The sequence below is a fragment of the Nansenia antarctica genome (assembly GCF_963989245.1).
Source record: "Nansenia antarctica genome assembly, chromosome: 9".
Lineage (NCBI taxonomy): Eukaryota > Metazoa > Chordata > Actinopteri > Argentiniformes > Microstomatidae > Nansenia > Nansenia antarctica.
The window spans coordinates 46409311-46419310 of NC_137679.1; the positions used below are offsets into that span (position 1 = coordinate 46409311).

Genomic DNA, 10000 nt, shown 5'->3' on the forward strand with positions numbered 1-10000 from the left:
TCACAATTTGAATTTGAATTTTAAAAAGCTGTTTACAGTAGTGTGACTTCATGCTTGTGTGCAAGTCATAAAGATGGACAGTAACGTGTACAACTACTATGTTCTTCCTCACGTAAGTTATAATTCATCATTCATCATCAGTCATTTTCATAATATTCCAGGATCCCGCTCTCTGCACCTCACAACATTAGCTAGCTAGTTAGCTGGCTAGCTAACGCCCAGGCTCCACTATGGCCATCGAGCGTTGCGTCTGCGTTGCGTCCGGAATTGCTGTCAGCCAGGGAACGTTGCTTTTGTAATCAATGAAAGGTGCTCCACTGCCTACGTTGCTTTTGTAATCAATGAAAGGTGCTCCACTGCCTACGTTGCTTTTGTAATCAATGAAAGGTGCTCCACTGCCTACGTTGCTTTTGTAATCAATGAAAGGTGCTCTACTGCCTACGTTGCAGCCGTGTTGCGTTGCGGCCGATGGCTGCGTCCAAAGTAAAAATTCGGCAAAGTTTGATTTATGATGGCGAACGCAAACGTATATTTACAATTGTATATTGGTTGTTGGTTATAATTGTATATTGGCTGTTGGTTATAATTGTATATTGGCTGTTGGTTATAATTGTATATTGGCTGTTGGTTATAATTGTATATTGGCTGTTGGTTACAATTGTATATTGGCTGTTGGTTATAATTGTATATTGGCTGTTGGTTATAATTGTATATTGGCTGTTGGTTATAATTGTATATTGGCTGTTGGTTACAATTGTATATTGGCTGTTGGTTATAATTGTATATTGGCTGTTGGTTATAATTGTATATTGGCTGTTGGTTATAATTGTATATTGGTTGTTTTCTTGTTTTGCTCTGTTTGTAGTCTACTTGATGTCTTTTTATCATCAGTTAAATCACCACAGCGGTTAATCCACTAACAGAGAAGATACCAGATTGAAAATGCAGGTAGCCAACTACTCTATAGCTCGTGCCTGGTCGCAGCAGAGTGAATTGTGAATCACCACAGGTGCTTGAAGCTTGTTGCAGAAATGGATGACGAACGTCTGATACTTGAGGTGGAAAAATCTATATTTTTATATGCGACAAATGACGGTGGAGCAGGTACAACGTCAAGTTAATGCAACGATTGCGAGGTGACGCAAAGCTGGTACTGGAGCCAGCCTGTAATATTCTACAGTAGCTAGCTATCAAGATAACAATGACTGATGCCTTCTTCTGTTTACACGGACACAGCCCATTGTCATATATGCATTCTTATCATTTCAATTGATAGGAGAGATGCTGAAAATAAGGTATTGTCTTGTTTTACTTCTGTCTACAACTACTATTTCCTGCAACGACAACATGTAGGCTACAATTTCCTCAATCTCACGTAAGTCATGTATTATGTCATCACAATATGGCCTCTACCTCTACCTCTAGTAGCGGCAGCATTAATTGGGACCTATGCTGTCTCTGCCAATGAGATGCTGATGAACCATTGCAAAGACCCAAGATACAACGACTTGTATCACTAGAAAGGGAAAAAAAGATTTCTTAGCTATTGCTAATGTTCTTCCTTCTTCTGTTAATGTTACAATTGATCAGTTGAATGACGGTTCAGGTATTGCAGCAACGCTTAAAACACATAATGCTATGTATCACAAACGCTGTAGAAGCTACTGTAGTAGTTGTCGTGTCAAAAGGGCTCCAAAGTATGACGTTGGCTCCTCCTTAGTAGTGAGTCCTAAAAAGCTTCGATCATGTCAACCCAAAGCCTGGGGCATTCATTGTGTCATATGTGAGGGGGAGATATGGATGACCTTCACAAGGCAGTAACAGATAATGTTGATTCCAATCTGAAAAGCTGGGCAGAATCCTGTAAACATTTTTAGGTTCTTGGTAGATTAGTTACACAAGCTTCCGATGTGAACGCAGCAGGTGTGTACTACATGCCAAATGTTATCTCATGTTGCGATATGCAGCAAAACGGCAAGCATCTCATGCCAGGCCGCGTCCTAACTATTCCCACCGTAGTTGGGGTAGACCACGCCAACTTCTGGAATATGTAGTTTTTTTTTTTTACAAACACAAACACAATCACTGACACTAAGAATAGGCGCGCGTTCCAGGGCCCACAGGGCAATGAGAGCCGCGCCCGGCCGCTTGCGGCCGTGCCCGCGGCGAACATTGACCGTTGGCCCGCGGCACACTCAGCGCCGCCGAGTTGCATACAGAGATGGGTAACCTATATCTAATCGTGCACCCCGTGTTACGTCACAAGCTAAAATCCAATGGGGTTGCGGAAAGACCTGCGGGGCGGAAGAACAAGATACAGAGAACACCCCTACATATTCCAGAAGTTGGCGTGGCGTGGGCGTGGTCTACCCCAACTACGGTGGGAATCGTTAGGACGCTGCCAGGCCAGGGTGTCAGAAGGGGAAGCATCTACCAGTGAGTGGGGGACTACCTATTGCACAAATTGTTGCCCTGGTTGAGGTTTCAGATCCTCCTTCACAATCTCCTATTACGGCAACTCTACAGGAACCTTATGAAAGAACGCAGGTGTTTCAAGCAACATCTCCTCAGCTATCTGCCTGAATAGAGTGAACACCAGAAGGGGAGGGAAACCTACATCGCAAACAAGGAACAAGTGGCTAAGAGGAACAATTGGCTCAGGATGAGGCAATTCTGTTGATGAGGGCTGCCTTGGTTTTACACAAGTACTGCTTACAATGAGGCCACACATTTGACGGTTCCTTCCTGTCCAACTGTCTCACAACATACTGTTGCTCAACCCTTACGAGTGTTCAATGATATCGTCCTCCCTGGTCCAGAGTTCCTCAAACCCTGTGCAGCTAATACAGAAGATGCCAACCTGCAACCGAGAATGTCAATGTCAGAAGTACAATGCATTTGGCGGCACCCATCACACCTGCAAGACCGACGCAATACGTCACAGCAAGGACATTGACATTTGCCAATCGACCTGACCCAAAAGCCAAACAAAACAAAAAAATTGCATTATGCAAATTAGGGGTCCAGACACACCCAATCATGAATATAAGCATTCTAATGTGTTTCTAATAGTAAAAAAACATAAAACAGACACCAGGCTTGCATTTCTAGTTCATTTGGTTCAAAAGTTATAGCCGAAACCTTTAATAAATCATTAGAGCATACTCTGAGCTACATCTGGGCCACATTTGGTGCTTTTACACAAATTTGCACACAAATATCCCTAATAGCCCCCAACTAATTCTTATTATGTTTGTTCTGACGATCAAGTTCAGCGCGCCCACACTCCGTCGCGCATTGTTCATGTTCCTTGTTTATTGTCTCTGAATGAAAGAGATAATAAAATGTTTTTTTTCTCCCACAAACCTATGTCTTTGTAATAATTTACTGGATAAGAGAGAAACCTGTACACATACACACTAGTGTGCACACACTAGTTCTATATGTAGAACAGGCAATAAGGGATGATAAATATACATATATTAATCACATATTAAGATGGCCACGAATTATGGCCACACTAAAATATTTGCTTGCCACCCCTTGGCACCCCATGTATAAATCTGTAGAATGGCCACTGCCAGGGCCCTCTTCAAGCAAGGCAGCCAGAGAGGAGAGCAGAGGTCAAGAGGCAGAAGAAGAAGAGCAGAAGTAACAAAGGACAATGACAGCAGCACAGCAAGTTGGCTTCATCACTAGATTTTAAGGATCTTATTAAAGATGTTGCTACTAAGAAGGCCCAGCGTTTAGCTTTGATTTGATTTGATCTCTTTACTCCTATCTTGAATCGTTGTGCAATAGGCTAGATATAGTTTTTAGCTCTCCAGGTATACTATTCCACAGTACTGCCGCAGTGGGTAAAAATGACCTCTTTCCCATTTCACTATTCAATTTCGCTGGCACCATGTCTGTGTTGCTCCCTCTTGTACACTTTTGTCTTTGTGTGAAACAAGCAATGCTGAGTCAGTAAATATCTCTGCTGTAATTCTTCATTGATCTAATCCTGACAGTATTATGGCCAACTGATCTTTAAAAGATCTACATTTATTTAGACACAATACCACCCCATTAAAATTATATTTTAGCTTTTTGTGTGATTTATACTTTTATAATTGGGTTCAAATCTTCATTTAATTATCCTTTTGTCCTTGTGTTGTTCAAGTCTTAATTTAATAAGTTAAAGAATGTTGAGATTTCTTTGCTGAATTTGCTGAAACGCCACAACAACAGTTGGCTATTAAAGACTGCCAGCCTTTATTCAAGCAACAAAAACGGTACTCTGCACCAACTGGTTTAAAGTTAAAACAATTTAAACAGCAGCATTCAGCATTGTAGAAAAAAAAGAGTTACTGTCTGATTTCTAGTTTTAGTGCCTTCAGGTTTTTATTCTATTTATCTTCTCTTACAAATGGCAAATCAATTATAGGACCTTTTTAAAAGTGTAGCCTAGTGACTCTGCTGGTGGTGAGACAGAAACCAGTCTAGAGACTCTGCTGGTGGTGAGACAGAAACCAGTCTAGAGACTCTGCTGCTGGTGGTGAGACAGAAACCAGCCTAGAGACTCTGCTGCTGGTGGTGAGACAGAAACCAGCCTAGAGACTCTGCTGCTGGTGGTGAGACAGAAACCAGTCTAGAGACTCTGCTGCTGGTGGTGAGACAGAAACCAGTCTAGAGACTCTGCTGCTGGTGGTGAGACAGAAACCAGTCTAGAGACTCTGCTGCTGGTGGTGAGACAGAAACCAGTCTAGAGACGCTGCTGGTGGTGAGACAGAAACCAGTCTAGAGACTCTGCTGGTGGTGAGACAGAAACCAGTCTAGAGACTCTGCTGCTGGTGGTGAGACAGAAACCAGTCGCAGAATCAATGGGGTGTCAACAATATCTGCTTTTCGCTTTTTTTTCATAACAGGCAATTTGAAGTTTTAAAGTACCCAGTCCATATAATAAAACACTGTTTAACCATCACTAAATACTTGTAATCTGTGGGTTGGATTGACTGTTCTCGTTTGCTGCAGGCTACCAGTAAGTGATAATGGCGTGTAAACATACCTTCGTTTTAGGACGTGCTCAAAAGCAAGGGCTGTGTGTTTATCTAATTATGTGTAGTTATGTGTTTTTAGCATGTCCATGTTCTCTCAGCATGCTGTGATGATATAAAAACGCAGTTAGACATTCCTAGCGATGTACCACTGTTAGCCGCTAGCTGTTAGCAGCGTTTGTTGTTGTTTGATCAGTCACTTTTCTCCTGTCGCATTCTCATTCGGTGCACCAACATTCAGATACTCGTGTCGTCTTTAATTTTTTTCCGATTTCAATGTATGACGCATCATTTGAAAGCTTACCATCTGTATGTAAATAACCGAAAAATTACTTAAGCAAATGGTTTATGATTTCACCAGCTGGCATCATGACATTGTCAGACTCATTACACACAGGTAGCTACTAGCCAACTCTCATGCACGTGACCACTGACTACAACTGTGACGATCACGTGAGTGACGCCCCAGATCGCGAGCCCCAGATCGGTGCCTATTTTTCTTTCTGGTGCGATCTGCGATCCAGCATTCAGGACCAATATCGCAGCGATATGCGATATCAATATCGGATCGGGACATCCCTAGTGTTAATGGTGTGTGTGTGTGTGTGTGGTTGCAGGTCTGCTGCCTGGTGTGGGTGTATGTGTGTGTGTGTGTGTGTGTGTGTGTGTGTGTGTGTGTGTGTGTGTGTGTGTGTGTACCGTTGGGGGTTATAGGGGATTGCTTCATGGAGGGGGGAGGGAGGGAGGGAGGGAGAGTGTTACCGTAATAATAATAATAATAATAATAACTTTCATTTGTATAGCACATTTCCTGCACACGTTGCAGCTCAAAGGGCTCCAATCATTATATAATCATCATTTAATTATTTTGTCATTTAAAGGCAATATTAAAAAGATGGGTTTTTATTCTTGACTTGAACATATGTGCTGAGGTTGCATCCCTAATGTAAACTGGCAGTGAGACACAATCTGTGGCATAAAATGAGAATGCAGCCTCACCAAATCTCTTCTTTTGTACATGTGGTACACAGAGAAAACCAGCGTCAGAAGACCTGAGAGCTCTATTGGGCTGATATGCTAGCAGAAGACCTGAGAGCTCTATTGGGCTGATATGCTAGCAGAAGACTTTACTGGGCTGATATGCTAGCAGAAGACCTGAGAGCTCTATTGGGCTGATATGCTAGCAGAAGACCTGAGAGCTCTATTGGGCTGATATGCTAGCAGAAGACCTGAGAGCTCTATTGGGCTGATATGCTAGCAAAAGGTTTGAACATATTCTGGTGCTGTGCCAGTGAGAGCTTTATAAACAAGCAGAAGGATCTTGTAATCTATTCTGAACTTAACAGGAAGCCAGTGTAGGGTCTCTAAAATAGGAGTTGTATGAGCTCGTCTGCTTGTTTTGGTTAAAACTCTCGCTGCTGCATTTTGGACTAATTGCAGCTGGCCAATAGCTTTCTGAGAGAAGACCAGAAAGGAGACTGTTACAATAGTCCAAACGTGTAATAACAAAAGCATGCATTAACACTTCTGCATCAGCTTGCCGGAGAAAATGTCTAACTTTTGCAATATTCCGTAGATGATAAAAAGCATTTCTAGTGATAGATTTAATGTGAGGCTCTAAGCTTAAGTCAGAATCTATAATCACACCTAGATTCTTAGCTTCATGTTTGCAGTTTGAAAGCACGGTTCCCATCGTATTCGACAATTTGTTTTTTTGTGGTTTTGGTCCAATGACAAGACTCAGGATGAATCAGGGTGACCTGACCTGGAAGGACAACACAAAAGCCACCATCAAGAAGGCACAACAGCGGCTATACACCCTGAGAGTCCTCAGGAAGGAACACAGCAAGCAGGAGATACTGGTGACCTTCTACCGCGGCGCAGTGGAGAGCATCCTCACCTACGGCATCTGCAACTGGTTCTCCAGCTGCACAACCGCGGAGAGAAATGCGCTACAGAGAGTCGTGAGAACAGCCCAGAAGATCACCGGCGCCCCCCTCCCCTCTCTGGAAGAGCTGTACAACACACACTGTCTCAGGAAGGCCTCCAAGATCTCCAGGGACCCAACCCACCCTGGGTACGAACACTTTACCCGGCTGCCCTCGAAAAGGCGGTTCAGGACCATGGCCGCAAGGACAAACAGACTGAAGAACAGCTTCTACCACAGGGCCGTCCAGGCCCTGAACACAGCAAAGACCTAGGTTCTGGGCCCTGGACAGTGTGGACGGATTGATGGCAGCTGCTGGACTGAAAAAATCAGGTGTAGTGCTGAGGCACAAATATGTACATTTCAAGCCTGCAAACTGCGACACTTTAAAGAAATGTGCAATAACACTATGTGCAATATGACAACCCTAGTCGTCTATCTGTACAGTATAGTACAGTGGATAGTGTACATAGCCTTTATTTATGTAAACCAGCTCCTTCCCTTCTTGTGTTTTTTTTAAAGTGTTTTTTTTTTCTTTCCTAACACCAGGGGAGCCACCCCTCCTAAATGTCGTTGTTTGGTACCTGTACTGTAGCAATGACAATAAAGACCATTCATTCATTCATTCATTCATTCATTCATCAAGTTTTGTCTTGATTTTGTTGTCGAAAATTGTTGGACATCCCAAGTTTTATATCTCGGAGACAATTCTCCAGTGAGCTGAGTGCATGTGAATGATCAGGCAATACTGATATGTACAACTGGGTATCATCAGCATAACTATGAAAATGTACACCATGTTTTAAAATGTACACCATGTTTTCTTATGATTCCACCTAATGAGGGGGGGTGTTACCGTAGGGGGGTGAGGTGTTACCGTAGGGGGGGAGGGGGGAGGGGGGGGGGTGTTACCGTAGGGGGGGAGGGGGGGGAGGTGTTACCGTAGGGGGGGAGGGGGGAGGGGGGGGTGTTACTGTAGGGGGGGAGGTGTTACCGTAGGGGGGGAGGGGGGAGGGGGGTGAGGTGTTACCGTAGGGGGGGAGGGGGGGGGTGTTACCGTAGGGGGTGAGGGGGGGGAGGTGTTACCGTAGGGGGTGAGTATTACCGTAGGGGGTGAGGGGGGGCTGCTTCATGGAGGGGGGCAGGGAGGGGGGCAGGGCGTGGCCTTGCAGCTTCAGCTTGATGAGTTTCATGGCGATGGAAAACTCCTGCATGTCCATCTTCCCATCAGAGTTCATGTCAGCCAGGGCCCTGGGGGGGAGGGGGGGGAGGGAGAGAGAGGGAGAGAGGGAGAGAGAGGGAGAGAGGGAGAGAGAGGGAGAGAGAGAGAGTTAGAACTCCTCCTTGTCCACAGGATCTGTCCCGGCTTCCTTCAAGACAGCCAGAGTCAAGCCTCTCATCAAGAAACCAGGCCTTGACCCGTCCTCTGTTCACAACTACAGGCCGGTATCCCTTCTCTCCTTCCCTTCCAAAACCCTTGAACGAGCTCCTACCAGGTGACTTGGAGAGAATCGCTGTCTTCTCCACGAACCCTCACCACTGGGGTTCCCCAGGGATCTGTCCCCTACTGTTCTCCCTCTATACCAAGTCTCCAGGCTCGGTAATCTCCTCTCATGGGTTCTCCTACCACAGCTACGCAGCTCTTCCTGTCCTTCCCCCCCTCTGACCTACACGTGTCTCTGCATGTCTTGCTGACATCTCTACATAGATGTCAGCCCACCATCTCAAGCTCAACCTTAACAAGACTGAGCTCCTCTTCATCCCCGGGAAAGCCTGCCCTCTCCAAGACTTCTCCATCACAGTGGAGAACTCTACTGTAACCCCCTCCCTGACAGCCAAGAACCTTGGAGTGATCCTGGACAACCGACTATCCTGTGCGGAGAACATCGCAGTGACAGCACGCTCCTGCAGATTCTTCCTCTACAACATGGGTCACCAACAGTCGGCCCGCGGGCCGAATGCGGCCCACCAAAGCTTCCCATCGGGCCCGTGGAATATTTATGTTTTTTTAAATATTAATGAATTCAGAAAATGTGAGGATGGAAATACCGTTTAGAACATATAGGGCGCGTTCGTAAATTCGTCGATGCGCACACTGGATTCAACGTCGTCATGGAACCAAGTAATTTGATTGGACTAGAGGCAGTCACGTGGACGCTCTGACTCTCTCAGAGCGAATTTACGAACGCGGCCATAGCATATATAGTTCTTCCAATGCAGGAGGATTCAGACCTAACTCATTCACAAAGCTGCAACCTTGCATCTAAATAGCAGTAGCAAAGCTGAAACTAATTCCCATCTTTTAAATGGAATGCGGCAGACGTAGCGCCTATTTGCATGCAAGAATGAGGGGACACTCATAGATCTCATTTAACATTTAGTGTTTTTTTTCCACACATGCTCCTGTTTAACATTTCGTGTTATAGCCTATTTTTTCACATGCACATTATAGTGACTTAAATAACAACTAACTTCTCAGTCAAAAAATGAATGAGGTAAATGGCTTGTTATGCTTGTAGAACCCAGACAGCCCGGAGAGATGCACTAGTTGCCCTCTCGTTCAGATAACGTTCTGCTAATAATTCCACTGGCATATCCATATCCAGCTTTTAAGCTTGCAATTTTTTGTGACGGGTCTCAGGGTATGACTTCTCAGGGTATGATTCTCTGAAAGCTGCATGCCTTGTATAATTGTAACGGCGAAGATTGTATCGTTTTTCAACAGCTACCGTTCAGTGCAGATGAGGCATACAGGTTTTGCTTTACTAAATGTTGGCAAGATGAATGCGTACTTGTCAGTCCATTCCTCATTAAAGCTGCGGTTTTCCACGTGAATTTTACGCTTCAGGTTGTTTGAGAGTGACATTTTGCATGATTGATAACTGAAAATTATTACAATGTGTAATAACAAAGTTAAGCCACCTTGACCCAGGCACTGGTCATTTCCCACCTTGACTACTGCAACGTACTCCTGGCTGGGCTCCCCGCCTCCGCCATCAGACCTCTGCAGCTCATCCAGAACGCTGCTGCCTGGCTG

At 44.7% G+C, this 10000-nt stretch overlaps 1 protein-coding gene across 1 annotated transcript in view; it reads right to left on the reverse strand.

The window, feature by feature from the left end:
• itsn1 (intersectin 1 (SH3 domain protein)) overlaps positions 1-10000 on the reverse strand; it is a gene marked incomplete at its 3' end in the record, with an annotated part of 104499 nt that overhangs the window by 82217 nt on the left and 12282 nt on the right. The window contains 2 exon segments of the mRNA XM_080539321.1: positions 7958-8045; positions 8049-8214. Of these exon segments, the coding sequence (XP_080395447.1) occupies positions 7958-8045; positions 8049-8214 (254 nt within the window).